General features: G+C 39.3%; 1 protein-coding gene and 2 long non-coding RNA genes across 3 annotated transcripts; 1 reads left to right on the top strand and 2 right to left on the bottom strand.

Moving 5' to 3' along the window:
- Positions 1–273: 273 nt before the first annotated feature.
- On the top strand, positions 274–883 carry LOC137951625 (uncharacterized). Its single transcript, XR_011112148.1, has 2 exons — positions 274–438; positions 535–883. It is a non-coding gene; the product is annotated as an uncharacterized lncRNA (long non-coding RNA).
- A 1503-nt stretch (positions 884–2386) lies between these two features.
- LOC137950892 (uncharacterized) lies at positions 2387–4873 on the bottom strand. The gene is made up of 6 exons (XM_068797590.1): positions 4456–4873; positions 4133–4209; positions 3999–4047; positions 3423–3603; positions 2859–3309; positions 2387–2755 (listed from the first exon to the last, which is right to left on the bottom strand). The coding sequence occupies exons 1-6, from the start codon at positions 4871–4873 to the stop codon at positions 2387–2389; spliced, it is 1545 nt and encodes a 514-aa protein (XP_068653691.1).
- Positions 4874–12698: 7825 nt separating this feature from the next.
- On the bottom strand, positions 12699–24917 carry LOC137943459 (uncharacterized). The gene is made up of 6 exons (XR_011110739.1): positions 24237–24917; positions 23551–23679; positions 14666–14817; positions 14351–14508; positions 13419–13565; positions 12699–12931 (listed from the first exon to the last, which is right to left on the bottom strand). It is a non-coding gene; the product is annotated as an uncharacterized lncRNA (long non-coding RNA).
- Between the last annotated feature and the right edge of the window lie 501 nt (positions 24918–25418).

Genomic DNA, 25418 nt, shown 5'->3' with positions numbered 1-25418 from the left:
CTGGTCTTCAGTGGTGACGTGCCAAACATTGATTGATGGATGGATGGGATTTTCAGAGTCTTGTTTGGAAGATGGAGTCAAATGTCAAAGGTTCCAAAGGCTCAGCGGCCTTGGGGAAGAAGGTATCGTGTTGGCCCTGTTTCGTGAGCCATGACGTTCGTTCCTTCTGTTGTCACTCTCAATCAACCCCGTTTACTTTGACTCTGCTACAGTTTTTATTCAGTCTTTGTCATCATATCTGTTCAGACCACTTCTTCTCTAGAATGATCTACACAGAACAGGCGGTTCCGTTTCTCTCGCCCAGAACCTTCGCCTGAATCGGTGAATCCGGAGCGAGAAAGATGTCGAGGAACACAAGAAAGAAATCCCCGGTGGCAGACGTCCCCAATTCTATACCCATCGACACGCAAGCCGTGACTGACTTCGTTACTCGACACGGTACCTGTAATCGCTTTTCCATTTTATTCTGTTTTTTGTTTTTTTTTTTCCTCAGTATGAGACTCTGATCTGTTGACTTGTAATGTTCTGCTGTAGACGAAGCTGCGAAGAGGAGGCTGGATAATATGAACCAGAAGCTGATCGATTTGGAGAGGCAGATGGAAGCCCTGGAAACGCAGATGAAGAGGGCACACGATTCCACCCTTCTTGATTTTGATGATTACTACTCGGCTAGCCCAGTGTTTCAGTCGCCGGAGTCCTTTCCCTCCTAATCCAAGTTGGCGGCGATGGGCCAACAAGAGGAGGGGGGATTCAAGCTGTAGCTTCGGAAAGATGACGGTTGAATTGAGGATATTAGCTTACTTTAGGATTATATGTGGTCCAACTATAAAACTTTGTTTTTTGTCATGGATTATATGAGTGAGCAAAAGAAATTTTGAGTTAATTTCTCTCGGGAGTTTCAGGGGATTCGTCTCCATTTTTTGCCATCTAAAAGGGAGATCAAATCCAACATGATCTGGTGTGAATATCTCTAGATTCACTCGATCCATCATATTCTTCTACAAAATTAGCAACTTGTTTGAAACCTATACATCAGGATGCGTAAAATTTTAAGATCATTATCTAATCATTCGGATTTGCTCACTTGGATCTAGGATTATATTATAAAAAAATCTTTCTAATTCAGATCGAAGTAATAGATTTGATCCCAAAATTTAATATTAAACTCTCAACAACCAAGGTCGCTAGCTCTTTCTTGGTCCCTCTGGGCTCTATTCATTCCACCATATCTGATTGAGCTGAGCTCTTTGCTCCATGGTTTTTGAAGTTACTCTACTGTCATCTTTGGCTGTGTTCCTTTCGTGTTGAAGCCAACTCAAGCAACTATATGATTAGATTGTGCAAGAACCGCTTCTTTGCTTTGATTTCCATGGGACTTGTAAAGAAATAAAACGTTGTTTAACCTAACTTTTCATACATTCAGATGAAATAAGAACTTATTCATATGATGTCTCACTTATTAATCTTCATTTAAATTGATAAAAAGAGCTCTTTTCACTTACTTTTCTTATTGGGATTAGGAATTAGAGCTAAAGATTTCTCATCTCCAACAACTGGAACTATCTGCTGTTAAACATGTAGGAGAAAAGGAGTTCATGCATGAAGAAAGAAAGGCTAATAACAGTAGAGAGTATGATCTACATTGAATCTTGAGAATAATTAAAGGCAGATGAAGAAGAAGAAAGGTGTTATTAAGAGATGGAAGGAGATGAAGGAGAAAAAGGTAGGCACGGCCCTTTAAAGTATAACATGATAGAAGAAATCAAACATCAGATATGATTATCAAACGAATTGCATCTCATTGCATTTACAGTAGATTCATAATTAAACAAGCATTGTTTGTTTGTTCTTTGGGCTATGATAATTAAAGAACTAGTTATATTTATGATATATACCTGTAACTGAAGAGAAAAAACAAAATTCAATCCCAGTGTTTACCAGAAAGAAGAGGCCAGATTTGTTTCCTAGAAGAAAAGGCTGGCACAAGGAAGCTTTAAGTGCAGCTAATGAACCATAATCTGAGGCTTTCTTGTGTTCACTGTGCTTATTCTTTCATAGTAGCTTCAGTTAATAGAGTTTCATGCCAGCAAAATAATTAGCTAACAAAACGTTAAATGACAACTCACTTGACATTCAATGCCTCACAGAAAACTTTTAAAGAATGATCCCATTTTAGAATACCTAGCAAGACTCATGTTCTTTCTTAATTTCTGTAAAAATTTCTCCTGTTTTCAAAGAGATTTACATGACAATAACTATGCTCTCCTGATCAGAGAGCGTTAACATGCTACAGACTATGAACTAGAACTAATAATTGGTATACCTTATTATGAGCAGGCGGCAACTACGCTGCTCAAAGGGCCTCAAGACGAGTACTTGAAAGATCTCACTCCAATGCTTTCATCGACATGGTCAGATCTAAAGTACTCATCCTCCCAGCAGCGTTGTTGGTGCTATTGGTACCTAAAAACTGAATCCCCGAGCTTGGGGTGTCTTTTTCTCTGTCACTAGACTGCGATAGTTGGACCGAGAGAGGAGACGAGAGGGAGAGGGTAAGTTCGCTGTCGATGCCTTTCTCATTTCCATCTTTCTCCCCCTTCTCCTCATTCAAGTTGGAGCTTAGACTCAGCTGCAAGTTGGGCAACCACACCATCTCTTTTATCTTCTTCTTCTTCCTCTCCGGGCTATCATTCTCTTCTTTTTCCATCATACTTCCGAACACGGTTAGCGGCATATTCAGTGGTTGCCTTTGTAGCTTCAAACAAAATCGTCAAGTAGAGAAATGTCAGTCACCGTCTAGAGAGATGTTTTTAGAAATCTGAAAATTAATGGTTGATTTCCGTGTGGGTGGAGATTACCTCGAGGCGAGGAGGTTGTGCTAACCAAGGTTGAAATCTGTCACTGGTAAGAATGGCGTCCGATGAGGGAACTTGGAAAACCTTTTGGTTAGTGGTATTACTGGAGCCATAAGAGTGTTTTATACTGTTCGTGTTGGCAGATATAGACACCGGAATTTGGTACGAGAAGGGCTGGGAGCTGCTACCGATCCAGTCGAAGTTCAGAGAAGGCATCTCCTTTGCCGGGTCCCCCAGTATTCCGCACGGGGACCTGCGTGCGGTCTCTGCAAGATGGTGATGGGGAAAGGCCTTATTCCCCGCAATGGCGTCGCGCACATCGAACAAGTGAGAAGTGGTCGGATTTCCGTCCGGCCGAAAGAGCATCACCTCGTGAACAAATCCTCTGTGCGGATCTCTGCATGCTGGAGGAGCCGGCTTGGCAACGTGCTGATTAAAAGCCCACTCTTCCCGTCTGGTATCAGTAATATTAGCAAGGAGAAGAAACTGAATTAGATGACAAGCATAGGGAAGATGGAAGTTTTGAGTTCCTTTTCGGAGAGTCTTGTGATGGGATTAGTTGGGCACCTTAAATTGCCGGCTCTCATGTCGAATGGTTGTTGGGAGAATGGGCGTTGCAAAAGCCTGCATAAGCGATCTTGCTCGTGAATATTCTTGCCTGGAAAAAGCCCGCCACTGTCCATTCTGAATGGCTGATAGGAGCCCCTGTGGTAAAACATGTCTGCAGCCCCATGCATCTGCCTTTCTGCTCAACGGAAAAATTAAGAGACAGTGAGAACTTGTCTGTCGAGGGGGACAAGAACACATTAGGGAAGACCGCTTTAACGTACTTTCCTGTAAAAGAATTCATTTGAGCTGCTGAGATTCAGCGTATACCATTAACAATCTTGTTAGTTATTTAATCAATCTGACTTAGATGAAACACAGGTTCTCAGAGAGGCTTTGCTCCTTATTCGAGAAGTGGATCTAGAAAAAAAAAGGAACAAAAAAAAAAAAATAGTCGTTCACTTCTTTTTCTCCTTTTCTCTCTTGTTTGATCTGTATTTTGAGCAAAACTTTCCAGAATTAGCTTGTATTTCTTATCGAATTCGTTATAGCTCGCAGAGGTGTACCCCAAGGGAGACGAATGAAATGAAACAATACACGGAAGTATACCTTGTCCGGCATCGTCAAGCTTCTTGCTCCGATACATCTGATTCAGGAAATGCATGATCAGTACAAGATATCATAAAGCAGAAAGATAGAGAGGATCTCCGTCAATCCTTCAGTACTTGTACCTGTAAATGGCTCTTTACGTGGGCGATAGTAAGGCCTCTCACATTCATCAACTGGAGGACTAGCTTTGGAGTAGCTCCTGCAACCAAAGAAAATCAAAGAAAAGACGACTGTGAATTAAATCAAAAGAACCTAATATGACCTCACAAATATTAAAAGACTTCACTTGCCAAAAGCAAGATCTTTCTCCGCACGAAAGGAAAAAGAGAAAAAGAGAAGAAGAACCATTTTATTTAGGAGGAGAATAAGAAGTAGAAAAAAAAAAAAAAATACTCCTCCATTGACGGAAAGGGAAATAGAAGAGAAGAAATATACAACAACTTACTGTCCTGTCCACCAATCTTCTCGACTGCATGAATAAAGGAGTGATGGAGATCTGGGGTCCATCGAAGGCGAGGCATTTTCGATCGAACATACTGTCTCACAACAGGGGGTCTTTCCTGATCTCGCCCCCCACCGTCACCGGTCGTGCTATTATTACTGGAGCTCCCCGCGGCCCCAGCCTCCACCTCCGCCACATCGGTCACACTATCGTCCTCTTCGTCTGTCCCCGCTTCCGTATTCAGATCAAACGGTACCAGCCTCTTCTTTGGCGATCTCTTCTCCCCATGGGTGCCGCTCTCGGCGCTCCTATCTTCCATCTCGTCTTCTGCCATGCTTGGAGGCAGAGAGGGCTCCGCGGTTCTACACAGATATTCCTCGGCAGCAGCGGGTGCTGCCGGAGAGAGGCAAGGAAGAGTCATCAATCGAAATAAAGAAGAAGATAATATTGATTAAAATATTGAGAAGGCCATGAACAAGTATTCCATGCATTGACGGGTTTTTGTAAACAAAAGACGAAAAACAGAAAGGAGATGGTCTGGTCTGGACAGAAGAGGCGGAGAAGAAATAAGCCCTCTCTCTCTCTCTCTCTCTCTCTCTCTCCTGACAGCGACGTCTTAAAGAAAGGAGGAGATATCTACTCTAATTCCTGCATTGCGCCGTTGCTTTAGCCGAGCCGAGTTTATCACCGAATGTTTCCAGAGTTGGTTATAGATTAGCATCTTTTCACGGATTTATCCTCATGCACATAGGTTCATTTCCATTGTTTCCATGTGTTTACGGGTATATTTGTCAAATAGAAAGCCAGTACGAGTGTTCCAACTTAGCCGAGACTAACTAAGCCGAGTCGAGTGTGCTCTTCCTGGGACTGACAAGAAGCGAAATTGCCGGTAAGAGAGGGGGGAAGTGACTCAGGCTGACGTCATGGAAGCACAAGTTTTCTCGCTGGGCCCGCCTGCCTGCTCATTTACTTTCCCCTTTGCCTGATTTTCTCCTTTTTCTGGCTTCCCATCTTCGGTCCCGCATTCTCACGGTAAAATCTTCACCGTCTATTGTCAATAGTTGATCAGGAGTAATCATTCTTTTAGATCCAATGGCTATTATGGATTGGGGACAGCAAATCTTCGTCCGAGTGAAACGTTCCCCTTGCACACGCGACTTACATTCCGCAGGTTAGAACGAAAAGATTCTTGATTCCTCGCCCGGGCCCACGTGTAGGAGAATGAATCTCACGCGCGCGTTTGCCGTTTTAGGGAGAGTCTCTCAACGAGGCGCTGGAACAGAGTTGGGAGGGAGGGAGGGATACGGCGAAGGCCAGGCCAGAATCCTCCCAAAAGAATTGGGAAATGAGAAGATGGGAATGATGCAAGGAATTCTCCACATGTTGGAGTGGCAGCAGCAGTGCGAGGGGAAAATGACGATTCCAGTCGTCGTCCTCTCTTTCTGCTGCCGAGGCCTTGAACGACATCTCTTTTGCCTTTTCTGCTGCGGCAAGATTATCATCAAGGTCTGGAGCCGTCGGTTATGCTTTTCGTCACCCGACGATTGGAGGCATTTAAGTTGTTTGGACGTTTCGAGCTCCGGAGATAGCAGCGACACTGACACTCTTCTAATGGCCAGCGCTCTTGGACCCATTCGCCATACCACGTTGCTTCGACCAAACTCCAAAGTCACGCTCAGTTTCTTCGTTGGTTAGATTCCTGTAGAGCTAAAATTATTTCAATTTTTAACCTCGATGGTATCACCCAGAGAGACAGTGGCTTAGGATCCGCAGCCAGGTTCTGAAACTCGAAAGCTTCGTTCTCGTTCTCGAGGCTGGTCCGTCCTTCTTTCTTCAGTTTCCTCACTGGAGGCCAACCCAGGTAATGATTTCAAGATCAAGTTCATCGAATGAACAGTTTTGGCACTGGGTTCCTACTTTCGTCCGATGAGAGGAACGCAGGAAATCAATCAGCACAGAGGTCATGAATTTTTTTATTATATGGGTTTGGTCAACTAATAAGAACTAAGAAATCAATGTCATAGGGAGGAATTGGATGTGAAATACTTGACGGCTATCGTGATGGAACTTCAATGAGGTGAGGGCATATTTGAGATGTAATTAATCTCCACTGAGAGTTAGATTGCAGATGCATTGACGATGGACTGGGTTTCCAACGTTGAACACCCAGAAAAACCCAGAAAATACATGTTTTTTTAGAATAAATGGATCTCTTGTTCAATCATGTGAAAAAGGAAACGACTGATCATGACATAGTACCAATTCTAAACATAAACTCTCACTGACACGTTCATTTTTCTAGAATTTTTTGCCACTTCTGTTAACGCTGAAATCTCGATTGCTCCTGTATATGTGATTTTTTTTAAAAAAAATACAAACAGATTGCCGATTTTCTTGCTGCCGACATTTAATTTTTTACGATGTTGCAGAAGAAAGTTGAGCAATTCATCGATGTCAATTTCAGGAATTAGTCTTATTCTCATTCGTTGGTGGAAAGATGGGAAATATCACCACTTACATGGCATGAAAGCGATTGTAAACGTACCCAGCAGACTCCTCCTTCCCTTGTTCAATCACCCTCAGAAATCTTTTGTGTGACTTACTGCTCTCTGGTCTTTAAAATTAAATCATTCCCCGAAGTATTGAACTCTTCTGGTTTCAGGTCTCTCTGAAGCATATAATGTACTAAAGATGAACGATCACGAATATTATCTCATGTATCCACGTTTCAAAACTACACCTTTTTTACTCACGACTTGATGGCTCTCTCGGCTCCCCATATCTGTGATCTTGGTAGCGACAGAGGACATCAAAGGTCTGGTTGCTTTCCTGCAAACTGTTTCATTACCGCACAGCAGCCTTCATGCTTGGAAGAAAAGGAGAAAAGGGGGCTAAAGACGGCTGTGAGACGAATCCTCAGCCATCTAAAATTTGTTGGGATAGATTGTTCACGGACGAAAGGAAGGTTCAGAAGAAGAAATAAACAATTCTCGCACCTCGCCCAGAAATTCCATTGCCCTCATCTCCCTTTAGAGATTAGAGTTCAAGAAGGTCATGTGATCGTGTGACTCGTTCAAGCCCTTTTTCTTCTTTTCTACCTTGTTTGACAGCTTGTCTTCGTGTGAGCTTCTCTGTCTCCTCCACCCATCCGTGATCCTCTTTAACGCTTGACCTTCTCTGATTATAAACAAAAAAACACATATTTCAATGTCTTTGACGTCTCCATGCATTCAGATTCACAGAGATTGAAACAAAGATCCTTTTCTTCTTTAAGCTGCAACCCGTGTCAAGTGTACCTTTTATAACTCCCTTTTCCACCCTTAATTTGTGACTTCATGTTAGGTATATTCTCATCAGTTTCATTTATTGAGGAACATGATGCTTCCATTAACGTTTCATTCTTTTGACGCTCAAACTAATACCCATTTTAAATAACCTTCAGAGATCAATGATGGTCTAGTACTTTAATAAGAGTTAATGAAAAATTAAGAATGAGCTTTGAAGTGCTGAGTAGCAACTGTTGCTACAATTAAGATTGCTTAGTAAATCAAAATGGTTTATAATTCCTAGTTTAGGTATTTGTTTAATCTTTCAAGAATGATGCAATTGGTGCAATTACAGTAGATTACCTATTATTATATTTCATTACAGGCTGCATATGGTAGACAGAAATAGTAGGGAACTGATTAGTGATCTCTTGATCATTATATTTTATTTAAAAAACAGTTTTTCTTCATAGCAATAGCTACAACCAGGCTGCCAAATGCTGCCTACTCACATCCTACAGAATATAAATTGTGCAAGTTCAATTGGTATCTAAATTGAACACTCATTTGGTATCTCAAAGTAACACAGTAACGCAAGTAGAAGAAAAGTTTTAACCCTAAACCCCTTTACATGAGAAGAACAGAAGCTACAAAACTGGATTTATTTGACCCTGTAAAATGAGTCTAAGTTAGTGAGACTGAAATAAGTTTAGGGTTTCATACATTAGTCAATGTTGAATGACAAGAAGTGGAATGCTGTCTAAAGTTACGAAGTTTCAACTCTAGAAATTCTTAAGACTTGCCCAGGCTAGTAAACAGTAATATGTTAGGATCCATCTCCCTGCAACTCCCTAAAATGGCTTCTGCTGAGAATCCAGATCCGGGAGTGAAGATCTCAAGTTGATACCCACTAAGATACGAGACTACCTGAATACAATACAATTTTTTTTTTCGGTTTTTTATTTGATTTATCGGATTCAGGTCCACCTAGAACTTCAAACACCGTCCATTAATCAGTTAAAAAATGGGGAGAATCCCAGTTATCTCGCGTCTGGTCTCGCCAGTATTTGGGTTAATAGGGTCCTCTTAACACCCTTACATGGGGTGATCAGAGTTTAAAATATACAATGTCGAAATCCAGCGAATTTTCCCAGTGAAAGGTAATCACTCTATGGAGAAAGACGATGGCCTGGATCGAACCACAAAAACAATTTGGAAGGTGTCTGGAAAGTCTGAATATTGGAGGGTTAGTTTGATGGCTTTGTGACCGCAGAGAGACTTAACCTAAGTGATGACCGAGGAAAGTGGTCCTAATTCCTCGAATGGAAGAGCACGGTTATGGGTCAATCAAGGATGCGTCTGTGCAATTCTTAGTCAATTGCGTGCATGCAATCATGTTCAATTAGAAATTCAGGTAATGCCAACGATGATACAGGAAGAAGGTCAACAATGGTGAGTGTTTGTTTCAGAAACTTGTAATAGTTTACTAATGGTTGACTGATCAAATCGAATATTTTTTTGTCCGGCGGCTCTCCCTCCCTCTCTTGACTCGAGATTAAGGACCAAAAAAAAGGAAAACTGGATTTCTTAAACAAAAAGTAAACAAAATTATAAAGAGTTTCAGAGTAAACTAAAGTATTAAAAAGCCATGAACTGCCTGAGACGAGAGTTATTACCTGCTTGCCGGTCATAGTTGAAGTTTTGAAAATGGAGTTCTGATTTGATTTTTGAAGTCTCATAAGGGTGTTTTGCAGACAGCGCCTAGACCCACAATTCAGAATTGTATTAATCCAGAAATGGCCAGCGCAGCAAAGTAGACTAATTGCAGACCAGAAATATACTTCTATATGTTTGCAGTATCTTTATACTTTTTTGTATGCCTCCAGTCTTCAAGTAATTCCATACACTAGTTTCACCAAGGCAAAGACAAATGCACTTATCAGTAGTTTCTTTATCATTCAACCATGAACCCTCCTCCTCTTATGATCGATTCAATTGAACAAAAAAAGAGTTAAATCTTAGTGTTACAGGCATCTGGTAATTGTTCGCTGAGGATGTGTTTGCAGCAATATGGAACAAAGGATAAAAACACAAAATGAAAAGCTAAATATGAACCTCAACAAGTGCAAGTGCTGTTCTTCAAAAGAGAAATAATATGTTACAGGAACCCATGTGGATGGAGGCTTAACAAGAAACAAATAAATAACCCAATAAAAGGCATTTGAAGACAAAAAGGGTTTGCAAGTCAATGCTCAAGGGGTTCTAAAGGGATTATAGTAGACCCATATTGAGTCCTGCTTTCTTATATTCTTCTTCCCATGCATTAAAGAGAAGGAGAATGATTTCACGACAACAACCTCTTCGTTATCTATGCGTTCATGGCCCCATGAAATGTTGTTTTAGAATTGCTGATTCCCACTTCCAGCTTTTATTCCTTCGTACCACAAGGCTCTGCTTGTCTGTTTTATAATTTTATCTCGTTCTTAATGTGTACCTTAGTAGACTTTCGTGAGAATGACAAGCCACGTCTCGCAAGTGATGCTTCGTGACATCAAAACCCAGCTGAAGAAATGTCACAGTTTCTTCTTGTACTGCCCTTTTGTGATCTTCCTCTTGTCTGCATTTCTCTATCCATTCAAATTTTGCTAACTTGTGGAGTTCCTGTTCTGAAGTAAACTAGCAATGGAATTCGCTTCGGAAAAGAAAAATCCATTTGCGTCTGCAGTTTGTATCGTTTTTCTATTTATCGATTTGTTTGTCTGTTATTTTCAGAGATAGAGATGGAGCACCTTGTCTGGGAAAATGGATATTATCTACTCGAATAAACTAACACCCATTGCCGTTTGTTCAAAGCGTGGGGACGCGAGAGATGACTCCATTAATGCTATTATTAATGGATGGACTGTAAGAGAGTGGAGACAAAGGAGACAGCTCTTGCCTGATCTGAAAAGGATCAGAAAAGAAGGAAACAGAAGAGGGGCGAGGAAAAAAAAGAAGGATGAGGTTCAGCAGAGTACTGTGAGAAACTTGTCTGCTTTCTTATTCCCTGAAGTTGTCCCTTTCCCTGTAACCCAAGGATTTACTTTCAGGGTGGATGGGACGACGGAAGATGGACATTACATGGAATATGAGTGTATAATCTTCTCTAGCAGACGCTCCCATAAAAAAATTCCTCGGGAGGAAGAAAGGTCAAAGAGGTGGCAGAGTTTAAAAAGATTAGATGGCAGGCTAGAGGACACTTCGGTGTATATGAGTGTGTTATGTACAGTGAAGCAGCCTGACACCTTCTTCTGCATTTAGATTCCCCGATCAAAGAGGACAAATATTCGAAGGAATAAACAATGGAGAAACTACGTGAGAGAGAAGGAAATCGGGTCTCATGCGTAAGAAAATGTGGAATCCTTCCCTCTTTAAAATCCCCAAGACATGCTTACAATAATCCCTGTAATTTGTCCTCTCGTTTGCTTGGGAGTTGACATTCGATTATCTTATTCCGTTTGCCATGTCGAAGAATCTTGCGAGGAATTGGGTCTCTGTTTTATTTCTTCATGGATGGGGACGTCCACTCTTTTTGTATTCAGGATCGCAGATCGTAGTCGCTAGAAGTAGATGGATAGAGAGGAAAATTCTCGGAATTTTAAAACTATTTTTGTGAATGATATGATATTCCACTGGAAAATCGAAATGCAAATTGCTACAAACAAGAAAACGATTAAATACAAAATTTCTTTTGACGTATTCCCGTACCGAGAAGTTGTGTTGGGATCCAGCTCCCGATCACGCCAACAACCAGAAAGACACATGGATGGATTGATCCTACTTCACATGGGAATTTTTTTTACGAGCTTCAGAAAACGTTACACAGAACCCACCCACGGTGGCTGTCGATCGATCCCATTATTAATCAATGAACCCAGCTTTTGCATGATAGAAATAGGAAGGTTAAATGAGCTCAGGGTACCTACAGTGCAACGAATTGAAGACGACGACATGCATGGTTTTAGGCCTTGATAATTCAAATTTGAAGACCAGAAGCAGAAATGCTCGATGACATATCGGAACTTAAGATTTACAGGCAGAACAGAATGCATTGAGAGTAGGAGAGTCTGATGCCAGTGTCTTTTCTCTCTTCTGGGTTTTATTCGTTTAAAATGGAATATAATATTAAGTAAGGGCGCCAAGGGGAAGACTGGAGGAGAGATTCCATGGTTGAAGGTTGTTGGCAAAAGAGACGCCGCGAACGTAGGCAGTTGATGCGACCAACACAGAAGAACACATTTCCACATGCCAATGTTTTCCGGGCTCTTCTGCAGCAATCTCTCTCTCTCTCTCTCTCTCTCTCTCTCTCTCTCTCTCTCTCTCTCTCTCTCTCTCCCATCAGTCTAGGACTGTCCCTACGCTTATCTCCTCGTGTGATGGAACTGAGGCTTTTCAGTTCCTCTCCTGTTTAATTAATTTCTTCATGAGTTCGAGAAATTCTTCCCGTTTTAATATGCATAAGTCGACAAAAATTCTCGTAATTAAAGCAGTTCAGTGTATGCGTCATGCTAATACAAGACACAGCAATACTTTTCCATACCTTTTACAAGTCTCGGAATCTTCACTGTTAACGGAAACAAACGAAAGGGTGGGCCTCATATTACTTGGCAGGCCATAAGAACCGAAGCCTATCTTACTGTTTAGCAGAAGAGAGACTAAACCGAAAGCCGTCACCGGAACCGATTTGTTTTTCAATCTCTCTGACTGGCTTTCCCCGGCACCGGTACCTGTACCTGCATTGGCCCTTTCTTTTCTTTAATTTTCTTTTAATTGAATGAGAGCAGCAAATAGCATGTGGACGGTTCGTTTTCTTTTCATGTTTGGTAGACGTAGAACTGTAGAAGGATCGCACTTTTGATTTATTGGAAGGAGCTTTAGCCTTTATATGTTCCATTAAGAAAAGAATGATTGGTGTCAATGCACGCAAGCATCTTGCCGGAAATTATTCTTTTCATTTGAATAAAAGACTGAAATTTGTGTGTTCTCGACTAAGGAGATCGATTCAGTACTGATATCTGTCCGGAGTCTCCGTTCAAAATAAGAGCTTCCAAAGGAATATAAGAGGAAGGGGAAACCGCTAAGGATGATCCAAACCTATAACTGGGCTGCGGGATTTTTCTTCCTTTCGGACATGGAATAGCCAAGAGACGTGGTCCAAGCCGCATCTTCCATACCTGAGTAAACCCAAACAAGTAGTCAGATGAAGGAACAAAATGCAATATAATCATACACTAGTTCATTCTGGCTTCTAAATTACAAGCCCGCCGTGTAAAAGTCCCAAATTTATCAAGAAATGCCATGAGCTATGTGACAAACTGCATATTTGGTCACCTGCCAATATGATATGCTTCAGTCAACTGAATTAAATAACTCTTGACTGGAGTTCTTTTATCCAGGTTCTTCATAAGTTGACATAGTCGATGTGATGCTTCAACTGAAACTAAGATATTGTGCTGGTAAGTCTACCTATTACTAACGCATAGCAATGCATCCGAAATTCTTTCCGTTCAAGACGCTGGGTACCAGTTAGGTTCTCCAAATAATTATTTTAATCCGTATAAAAAAATTCTTTATTCCTTACTACCAGTTAAAATAACTGCTGATTACATAAATGACTAAAGAACATAAACCAACATTGACATTCCAAAGTACGGAGCACACCTCAACTATACCCTTTGGGGGAGCATGAATTGCGAGGAAAAGGCAATAATCACTCTTTGAATGCTCGGAGTAAGCTGCATTTGATGATGATGCACCATCATTCCCAACTACCATCTCCATGAAGAGACGAGATGCATCTCGGTACCCCTTAAAAAGACAGCAGCAACTCAATTGACTATCTGATAGTATATGCAAGCCTCAGCACACGGCACATAATTCTACATACTACCACATAAAAGTGTCATAGTTCTGAAACTCAGTATCCAGACCCATATCAAGACCCTGAAAATCCGATCAGAGTTACATCACCGGCAACTCGCCTGACTCAGGGTCCAAAACATGACTCGTCTGGTCAGACAGAGTCCAACTATAATAGCATATTTTTGGTCAAGTTAGACCAAGTCAGATTAATTCTTGCACAAATGGGGGGTCAAACCAATCTAAATCATCAATCTCAAAATCCAATCCATATCAGGTCAAATGGATTGGAATGTCCCAGAACCATGAAAAATATCACTCTATTCCTATTAACTACTCAGAGTAACAGTAAAAGAACCTTCCACAATCGCACAACAACAAGCGCTTGTGGGTCTAAGAGGAGTATCCGACCAAGAGAATCTATTCTGGCAGCCAAGGTGATAGAGTAAGTTTCTCTACCCTACGTGGTTGATCCTTCAAACATTTTAAAGGAAATGCTGCCCCCAACAGGATACAGTCACAAATTTGCCAGATAAAACATGAGTTCATGCAAAAGACTCAGGAAATCTCTACAGCAGCCTATCCTAATAGTAAACAGGAATTATAGCATCATATTAAAATTCACACATGCATACCACCCCACACTCTTTAGTGCTAAAGTTTCACTTTTTTCCATTAATCGTGTCTTAGTTTAATGAGACACAAACCCATGAAGGATAACGCCACTATCTTACATTTTGCAAATGATTGAGGTGAAGCTTCAGGTTTTACTGGTGAGAATTACGCACTGCACCAGATCATTTTGGTGAAAGATGCTATAGTGGAAAAGGTGGCAGGCACAACTTTGGAGAAAAGAGCTCCAACTAAAGATCTACTTCTGTACTCTGAAAGCCTGTAGAGTATCATGAAACTCCAATTAAACATAGAATTTCATCAAGTACAGAATTTGGCAATAATGATTGAAGAATATTGTGCATGAAAAAGAGAGTGAAAATTTAGAAGAAGATTCAGTAATAGTCTAATGCTGAAATGCACTTATAAAACTTAACCTGAAGGATGAAATCACTGCATCTGCTCCAACAGCAACTGCACAATAGTAGTGCTATCTCGACTGCCCAACAATAAAATCAGCTGAACAAAAATACCAGAAAACCTCCAGAAATCTTCCATAATAGTTACTGAATCAGTAACAAAAAAGTACCTGCAGGTTCCAGTTAGAAGGAAAAATTCCATTGAAATTTGGAAAAAGAAAAAACTAAAAAGTTATGAAATAGTTGATGACCAAGATACTGACAGCATATTGTAAAAATACTAAAAGAGAAAATTGTAGTTAGTGATTGAACTGTCAAGAGGTTGGCCAATACAACCTAAAAGACTAGTCGTTTAAGTGCGAAAAACTAACCTACTCAAGAGAGGTGGACCGGAACCACCTCTGACACCCACCTCGCCCCTTACCGCTCCCCGCGGGATTCGAAGGCGGGACGTGGCGTGCCTAGCTCTGATACCATGTCAAACGCCTAGCCAAATAGGATTTCCATCCTAGTACTACTCTCGCCCAAGCTCGCTTAACTTCTAAGTTCTAAGTCAGACGCCTAGCCAATACAACCCAATAGACCGGTTCGTTAGATGCGGAAGCACAGCACTTAACCAGAGTGGACGGAACCACTCTGACACCCACCGTTCCCGGGTTCGGGACCTCTGCACTCCGGGATTCGAACGCGGAACGTGGTGCTCACCTCTGATAGGTGCCAAACACCTAGCCAATAGGATTTCCCAGGAGGTCATGGACAGAACCACTCTGACATGAACTTGATACAAAAAGTCTTGAAACTTTAGCAAGATTGAGCAAATGGCATAAATGGAAAACTAAAAGGGGTGGGGCCAGGTAAAAAACCAGACTAGAGGCAGTGAATAGTTGCATCATGAAGTTAGGATATTAGCTTTCAAACTTTCTATGAGAAACCAACTATTTGGTCAGATCTTGAAGTCCAGGCAATACTCTAGCTGCAATGAAGTACTGTCAAGTATATGCTTCAAAGTAACATTACAGTTCAAATAAAGCCAGATAAAGAAACAAAAGTACATGGGGCAAGAACCAAGAGATCCAGATCCACAACATGTCCAAACGAGTATATGCTTCAGAAATACAAGCAGCTTGAGCAAGTTTACCATCCCATCTTTTTTCAAGGCATACAATGATGTCAAAGGTATTCATCAGATACCAAAAATCAATTGACCAGTGAGATTTTGAGTTTCAACAGAAAAAAACCTTGGTTCTAGGATCCATCCAATTGGTGAAACTGGATCAATCAGGCCAATATATTCCATTTTTTTAGAAATTATAATGTAATATGTATTTACCTAGGTTGTGTCACTTTATTTTTCCCTTTCATTATGCCTAAGGGCAGAGTTGTAATTACTTTTAAGTTTTCTTATTATAAATAGTAAGAAGGGGGAGAGCCCATCCTAATTCAGACCTAAGAGTGAGCTCCTCCACGAGTTCTCTTTTTCCTCTCTTTCTTTCTTTCTTTCTCTCTTCTCATTCTCCCTCTCTCACTCGTTAGCTTTAATACCCCTCTTCTTTTCCTTCTTCACTACAAGCTACACCTCGTAGAATTAAACCCTAGAATCTAACATAGTATCAAAGCAAGGATTCTAGGGTTTAAACTTTAAAGCTGCTCAAATTCTCATGGAAACAAGGGAGTTCAACATCTATGCCATGCAAGGCCACTAAGGCAGATTTTTCAATTCAGCCATAAGGAAGTTTTTTGGAATTTTCAAACCAGCCATTATTTAGCCAAATATGTCATCAAAATTTTCTCTTTTCCTCACATCCTTGATTCATTAAGGATTCATTAAGGTTTATTGAAAGTTCCTTTCATTTGGAGAATTTATTTCCACCTCCTTCATGCACATTATAGGCAGTATCCATTGAACTTTGTATTTTTTTTGTCAACCTATTAAATCTATCAATTCAGGGTTGTTTTACCCTATATTCATGGCTTATTTAATTTCGGAAACTCTTTTTTAATTGCTCTCTAAGACTCTTGTTGGATTGAGAGATATTGAATTGCTTATAGGGTTTGATGAATTCCAGCCCACATAGGTATGTTTAATTGCATGTAAGAGCCCTCTTTTTTTTATCATATTTGATTAAGACAATCTCTAGAATATTTTTGGCCTCAATTTGAGCCTTTCCATGTCTAGAATATGCTGGTCCTAAAGTTTTCGAATTCTGCTCTTACGTGCCCTTTAGTGTTCTTGCATGCCTTGGTGTCTTTTGTGTTCTTACATGCCTTCATGTTTGATTAGTTTGTGTTCTTATTATTTGATTTGGGTCCATACTAGTTAGTAATTTATATTTCAGAGAGTTTTTCATACTCAAAAACTCCTACTGTCAATCTCAATATGGCTAAAAATTCCATTTCTTCCCATGAGTTTGGTAAACTTGAGTTTTTAAGAACAATATCTATCCCATTGGTGTCCTCAATCTGTCAAAAGATTTCTTATACTTGTGACTTGGATGACCATCTCACAAAGTCACCCCTCCTCATAGTGATGAAGATATCAATTACAAAAAGTGGTCGAAAGAAGACACATTAGTAATTAACTAACCAATCAATAGTATGGAAGAGTGTAGCTAGCAATGTTATGCATCTGGAAACTGCCAAAACTATTTGGAATACTTGTGCCAAGTTTTATTCTAGTACTGACAGCCAACAAATGCTTTATGGCGTTTTTCAGGCTATGTATACAACTAAGCATTCAGATAATCTCAATGAATATTTTGCACAATTTAAAGGATTTTTACAAGAATGGAAACTTGCCAGCCATACTCCTAAGATATTGCAGTTCAAGAAAAGCAAAGATAAGAATTGGTAGGGGTCATTTAACTTGCCAATCTACAGCCATACCTTGAAGTTGCCAAGACAAAAATCTTAAGCTCCTCAGCAAAACTTTTCTCTTATGACATATGTGCAACAATGCTTTGGATTCTAACTAAGTCACAAGAGCTGAAAACTAAAGTTACGAAGACATCAGCCATGGTTACTCAAGGTGGTGGACAGTTTCTCAAGAAGAGGCCTAGGTAGATCGGCTACTAGAGGCAGAGGTTGTACCTTTGGAGAAGCATCCATAGATTCATCCACCACTAGAATTTGTAGTCACTGCGGCTGAATAAACATATGGTTGATAGGTGTTGAAGGCTACATGGCAAACCAGGTAACATGAATCAAGGTGGCTTCTACTTATAAAAATAGAGAGGTCGGCATTTCCCAACAAGCAGGTTTCAAAACACACATATAAAGACTATGAAGTGTTTCAAAAACATAAAGAGTATGCTAAGCTCATCTCCCAACACTCCACCAGCCACTATTGCCACTACTGCTACTAGGATGTTTTTTTCTTTTTCATGTTCCAACTCTTCACCTTGGATAATTAACTCAGGTGCTTCAAAACATCTCATTGGGAAGAATGAAAATTTAACCTCTTTGTTTCCTTACCTAAACCTCTAATTTTTATGGCTCTAAGACCAAAGTTCAAGGAATTGCTTCTACATCACCCTATCCATCTTTACCTATATCCAGTGTTTTATTTGTACCGCAATTTCCCTTTAGATTTATGCTTGTCAGTCAGATTAAAAAAAAACTTAATTATTTTATAACATTATCCATCTTATTGTGTTTTTCAGGACATCCAGACCAAGCTAATGATTGGTAGAGACCATGAAAGAGGAGACCTTTATTTCCTAGATAATGCTACTAATTCAGCCACGACCACTTCATCTCAACAGGTTTTATAATGGCACCATCAACTGGGCCACTCCTCACAAAAATTGCATTCGTTAGTTTCTTCCTTAAAGTCAATTTCTAGTTTACAAGAGTTTTGTGAGTTAAGCAAACATTACAAAAGTACATCTCAACCCGAGAATGTTAATTCAAGTCCTTTTTCATTAGTTCATTCAAATATATGGGAACTTATGCAAGTCTCTAATATACCCCAGTCTAAGTATTTTGTTATATTTGTGGAGAATTGTACTCAGGTTATTTAAATTATATTTAATAAAAGAGAGATCTGAAACGTTCTCTACTTTTGAGTCCTTTTATAGTATGGTTGACACTCAATCTAGAAAAGAAATTCAAGTTTTTTGTTCTGGTAATACTAAAGGTGAAAGATCTGATATTTGGGTGAAAAAGAAGAGAAATAAGAGAAGAAGAACTTGGAGAGGAGCGGTAGCTGCGGCCTTGGAGTGTGTGCCTCAAAAAGGACGCCCCTTTTCTTTTAATCAGGGTTTTAAGTGTTTTTTAATTAAAGACAAAAATACCCCTCAAAACATAAACTTACATATCTCCTAACATACACCTATAAAACGAATGAAAATTGAACCATAGGCATATGAAGATATTGCCTACCTAACAGGTATCATATAAGATAAAAACATAATATATAAAATGACCAAAATACTAGTAAGTTGATATTTCAACACTCTCCCTCAAGTTGGAGAGTAGAAATGAAATAACCACAGCTTGTCACAGAAGGATACATGTTCACGTCTTCCCAATGGCTTGGTAAACACATCCCCCAAATGGTCTAAAGATTTCAGATTTGGGGTTACTACCCATCACCGCATCTCTAATAAAATAGTAATCAACCTCTACATGTTTAGTTTTCCTGTGGAAAACAAGGTTGCTTGCAATAAAGATGACCGCCCGATTTCACACTTCATGACCATAGGACCTAGTAATTGGAAACCAAATTCAAGAATAACAGATTTAATCCACAAAAGCTCACTAACAATGTGAGCCATTGCTCAATATTTAGCCTCTGCACTAGACCTAGCCACAACTGTCTGTTTTTTACTTTTTTAACCTACCAGGTTACCTCCAACAAAACAACAGTAGCCTGATATAGACCGTCTATCCATCTTACACCCAGCATAATCAGCATTAGAATATCCAAGTACATCAATATGTTCGTTCTAAGTATACAAAAAAAAATTTCCAAGTGCACCCTTCAAATACTTTTAAAATCCGTTGAGCAACTTCAAAATGTGCTTTCTATAGATTTTCCATGAACTGACTCACAATTCCCATAGAAAATGAAATATTTGGCCAGGTAACTGTAGCATAAATCAATTTACCTACCAAGCGTCGGTATTGAGTTTTGTCCTTGAGAGCAAGACCTTATGTGTCATGAAGCTTATGATTGACTTCTATTGGAGTATCTACCAGTTTAGTACCCAACAAACCATACTCTTGCAACATATCTAATATATATTTCCTCTCAGAGAGAACAATACTTTGTTTGTTGCGGGTAACTTCAATGCTAAAAAAGTAATCGAGGGGACCCAAATCTTTCGTCTTGAAATATGTAGCCAAGCATTATTTAACTTCGGTAAGGCCTTCAAGATCATCACTAGAGAGTATAATATCATCTACATAGTCCACCAAAACAACTACACCAGTCTTCCTCTTAAGTAAGAACATAGAATGCTCACAATGGCTCTGGTAGGAAATCCATTTCTGGTTTTGTACCATTGCTGGTGGGAATTTGGTGACTTGATGCAACAAGAAACAAAGTTTGGTAGCAAGATCTAGTTCCAAGGCAGAGTATAGAGTTATGACATAAGCAGTCAATGAGATGTTATGGTTACAATCATTGCTTACCAAGCTTGGACTCCCAGTAAAATCTTCTACCACAATAAATCAGCTATTCATATTGCTACAAATTCAATGTTCCATGAGAGAACAAAATGTATTGAGATTGATTGTCACTTCATCTTGGAAAAACTCAAAGTCTGAATTATTAGTGTGCACTACATTCCCTCAAAGAATTAACTTGCAAATATCCTAACATAAGTAGTTGCAACCGAAATTCTTCATCGTTCATGTATGCAGCCCTCGAGTTAGTGCTTTAGTTTGATTGCTCCCTGCATTCGGGGTGAATGACCAGTTCCATTCTAACCTGAACAGGACAAGATAGGACCAAAGGTAGGAGACTAATTAATCCGGGCACAAGCTTGGTATTTATGATGTCTTTGCACCACTAATTTGAGGGGGAGTGTAGAAAATTAAAATAATATCATATGCATTACTTAGGTCATGTCACTTTATTTTCCCTTTCATTATGCTTAAAGGCATAGTTATAATTACTTTTAAGTTCTCCTATTATAAATAGTAAAGAAGGGGGAGAGCTCACCCTAATTCAGATCTAAGGGTGAGCTCCTCCACAAATTCTCCTTTTCCTCTCTTTCTATTTTTTTCTTTTCTCTTTCTCCCTCTCTCACTTGTTAGCTTTAACACCTCTCTTCTTCTCAAACTCTCCTCTTCCTTCTTCACTACAAGCTACACTTTGGAGAATTAAACCCTAGAATCTAACAATTTTTAGCTGAAACTATTGATTGTGGAAGAAACTAACGCTGGTCAGTGTTGGAATAAGATTCAAAGGAATGTTGACATGGTTTGACATGAAGTTTAAATATTTCAACTTGTTGGCATTTCAGGAGAAAGTCTTTCTAGATTTCTTTCCCTGGAAATTTTTCCAAAATTTAGGAGTACTTATTTTTATTTTAGCCCAAAATTGACACACTTAAAAGATGTTCACTGGTGAAGACCAAAATTTGAACTTAAATAACCTACTGCATTACCATCTTTCTAGCAATGAAAAAGATTTTTTTTTCTTTTGATAAAAAACATAAATAACTTTGTTGTAAAAAATCAAAGACATTAGAACAATAAAAAAAGGATAGGTACTTTGGCCTATTCAGAACTCTACCTGCCCATTGTGATAGTTCCACCTTGAAAAAATATACAAATTCCTTTTTATTCAAAAATTTCCTTGTATTTTATTTCTTTTGGATTTAAATTTTTTTCATAGGCTTTCATGTTTCTTTTGATTTTTTTTTTTTAAATAAGTTGTTTGTACATTCTTTGTCTTTGCCCTCCAGGGCTTCTCGCTTCCAAAAATATAAAGAAAAAAGAGTTCAGCTAGAACAGGTCACGGTTAACAAATACTCCATTGTCACTGGCTAATGTCCTTCAATAGAAAATCAATGATATTTTTGTTGATGCTTAGCATGATATAAGATCACAGAAAAAATGTTGTTTTAGATAACAGCACTTCCTAGGTGCAATGTAATGTTGGATTGAGAACGCATGCACACCTTCTATTTCCATTATTCAAGTGTAGTTTACGACAAACTAAGCTTCACTGAGGAGCACACTCTCATTTCTCCATAACTGTAATCCCACCATGGATGGCTGTATACCTGAATGTGCCAAGATCCAAGAAGATTGGAATGTGAATGGTCGAATAAAAGGTAAAGGTCCAATTCTCAAACAAACATTTTTTTGCTAAATACAACAAGGAAGACGTTCAGTTTTGGAATAATGTGGACATGATATCTGTTAAGGAATAGTCCCACATGGATTAGTGAGTACAAAGATCTTGAGTTTATTAGTTGGGAAAGAGGCATCCTTAGTTAGCTAGTCATTTGGGGATGGGCCTAGGACCTAACTTCACATGGTATTCATATGTGGGACTTCACCTAAATTATCCACTTGTAGAGCCACAAAAAGAGGGCCTGAACCTAAATTATCCACTTGTAGAGCCACAAAAGAAGGCCCACACCTAAATTATCCACTTGTAGAGCCACAAAAGAGGCCCAAATGTGAGGGGGAGTGTTAAGGAATAGTCCCACATGGATTAGAGAGTACAAAGATTTTGAATTTATTAGTTGGGAAAGAAGTTTCCTAAGTTGGCTAGTCATTTTGGGATGGGCCTTGGACCCAACTTCATACAAACAAACTGATCATACTTAACCCAAGACCTCATAGTAAAGAACCCACCCATTTGGCAACTGAGCTAAAAGCTAAATACAATACAATGTACCATAAGACACTGAGTTTCTAAGGCCATGAATTGCAACTATACTCTACAATTGTATATGGATTCCAGTAGGCCCACACTAATGATTGGACTCGTTCTCTGTGAAAGGGATGAGCAACTATTTACTCGGTAATTTTTTTTTAGGGATCATCTTAAAGCATGCCCAATATGTTATATATAACATGCAAAAATAACTATTGAATGGATAAAATAGAAATGGAATGAATTTGGACAGACAATACAATCTCAAAATCATTTTTTGGACTTCAGCCTAACACGATTGTTGACTCTCATAATATATATAACAGCACTCAACTCTAAATATTTCAGTTATACCCTCAAACCAAATTCTTTAACCACAGTATAGATTGCTTAACACATATGCATCAGGTAATGTAAGATGCCTGATCAATGTAGATCTCTGTTGACTTCATTAATAGAAGAAAATGTGTATTTACTGGATTTTGAAAAGGGGTCAACAGGAATCAGAAAAAAGCAAATTTATCAAGGGAACGCATTTAACCTGAAGATCCAAAGGGGTGGAGGCACTATCCCAATTATTGCTGCATCAACACATTTTCCGTATTTGCCAATATTCCAGACTTGATAGGACAATCTTCCACAGGAATTTCCGATGTCATTAAGTTCTTTATTTGGAGATTTTTGTCCTCAGCTACAAGATTGTAACCACCTCTGAAGCAAGTTCTGCACTTCGAAGGGGCCATACATGACTGACTATATAAGCTCCTTGAATTTTGGAAATCAAAAAGACTAGATCCAGAATTAAAATTACTAAAAGTTGGTTACTAGAGAGAGAGAGAGGACGAGAGTTATACTAGCCTAAGAGTAACCAAAGAACAACTTATTTTTTGCAAGACCCTCATCCAAAGTATGCCCAGAAAAATAAAATAAAATAAATGAAAAATAAGGTCCCCAGGATGCATAGATTACTAGGTTTCTTGAAAAAAATTCATTTTTATGAATCAACGATGGAAATATTTGTATTTTCCAATTAGTGATTCATTACCACAAGATAGGATAAACGAACCTGTACATCTGATCCATCAATCAGTGCAATTACACCAGGCAACACAATGCAGATTTTTTCTGAAGATGTGTCCTGTGCAGGACTAATTTTCATCCCTCTTAGCCTTAATATATGTCCAGGATGAATATACTGCAGAAACACAAGACCCTCAGATCAAAAAAATATGTTAATCAAATTTATTGAAAATGATGTGTATTGCTAAATAACAAAAAAAAAATACAATTAATCACCCGAGATGCAAATGCAATTTGATCAACATTTATATTCAATGTGAAGAATTCTGGTAAGAAATTTATAAACCAGTATCGTTGCAAAAGTCTCTCAGGCCCTATGCATATGGCAGGAGCCAGAGTCATTCTAGTTCTTCATACATGCCGCAAAAGCAGTAAAACCTTCTGAAGTTTGGTCAACGTAAGCACTACGTAACGCAATACGGATGACCATAAATAGTGCAAGTTTTCAACATATAAGATTTTTCTGTTCAGGATCATAACTGCGAACTACTACATTAAAACGCCGATAAGCAGCGAAAGAAAAGCCTTCAGCACGCAAGTCAACAATATTGAAATCATATCCATTAGTCGATAGGATTAATAACTAGACAAGCAAAGAAATGCAACTTCATACGTTATGAGCTGAATTGAGTGCTCAAAAAAATTATCCAAGGACCTCATAAAATTGAGCACCTGTTTGTGGACAAGATCAGTTTCCAAGGAGTAGATGAGGAGATAGCCATTAGAAGTGCCGAGAGCTATGACGCGAAAATCTTAAAAAACGAGCCATTCGATGGCGGAGATGTGGCCTTCGACAGGAGACATTGATGGTCTGATCTTGATGGGGTTCTTCGAATAGTCCCAGCGGAGGATGAGGATAAGAGAACGATTAGCGGGGGCGAATGAGTAAGCATCGAGAGCAGACAAAAGGGAAGGTTCGTCGGAGAGCCAGCCTTCCTCGCCGACTCCCAGCTCAGATAATTCTTCACATGCAACGCATCCAAGATCTCTCAGATACGTCCGCGGTGGCATTTTGCTCGTTGCGCCTTCACACCAAAGCGTAGAGGGCCAGGAATTAAGAATCAGAATTGCAGAAGCTCAAGAGTAGAAGCCCGGCGAGGGGGTAAGAGATGCGTCATCGCACGGCGAAACGCGAAATCAGAAAATGAAGGTCTGTTCAGAAATGTGCAACCTGTAAACATTCTTTGAAAATTGAGGTGTTTGAGCCCAGGCACAAACGGCCCAAGCTCACTAACCTGAATTCAGAATGAAGGGAGGGGCGGCGGGTGTGGTATTTTAGCATTATCGTGATTTTAGAATTAAGGGAGTAAGAAAAAGGGAGTGTCTGCTGCCATAAGAAAACAAAATGACAGAAAAATCATTTTCCCTTTGATTAATTTTTACATTAAAAAACATTCTTAATAGAAAAGAAATTTTTTTATCAGTTTTCTTGTGTTTGTGTCGACCATAGCAAACAACTGGAAAATTAGTTGAAACTCGCATTTTTTTTTTAAATAATAAAAAAATTAGGTTAAAAATAAGAGATAAGTAATCAAAACCACTTTAGTATTTATTGGTTAAGTATTAAGGTTATAAAATAATTATTATAAATTATATTATATATTTTCGTAAATAATAAAAATTGTAAAAAAAATAATTACAAATAATTTATTATGTTCTAAAAATAATTAAAACTATAGGACCCGATCTGACAAGGTGATCCGTCCAATTGAACCTAGGTCAGTCAGTTATGACCACCTATTGACCCAAAGATGAGGTGCTCCAATCTATAAGGCCAAGCCTTTGCCCTCCTCCCTCTCTAGGATAGACAGGGCTTTGCCACCTCCTGCACTAACTTTCTCCGTGTGGGGATCC

Source organism: Aristolochia californica, unplaced genomic scaffold (genome assembly GCF_029961685.1).
Source record: "Aristolochia californica isolate CCGP_79_NKW_82.1479 unplaced genomic scaffold, dmAriCali1.0.hap1 SCAF_1, whole genome shotgun sequence".
Lineage (NCBI taxonomy): Eukaryota > Viridiplantae > Streptophyta > Magnoliopsida > Piperales > Aristolochiaceae > Aristolochia > Aristolochia californica.
This window is presented reverse-complemented; position numbering and strand designations above follow the sequence as displayed.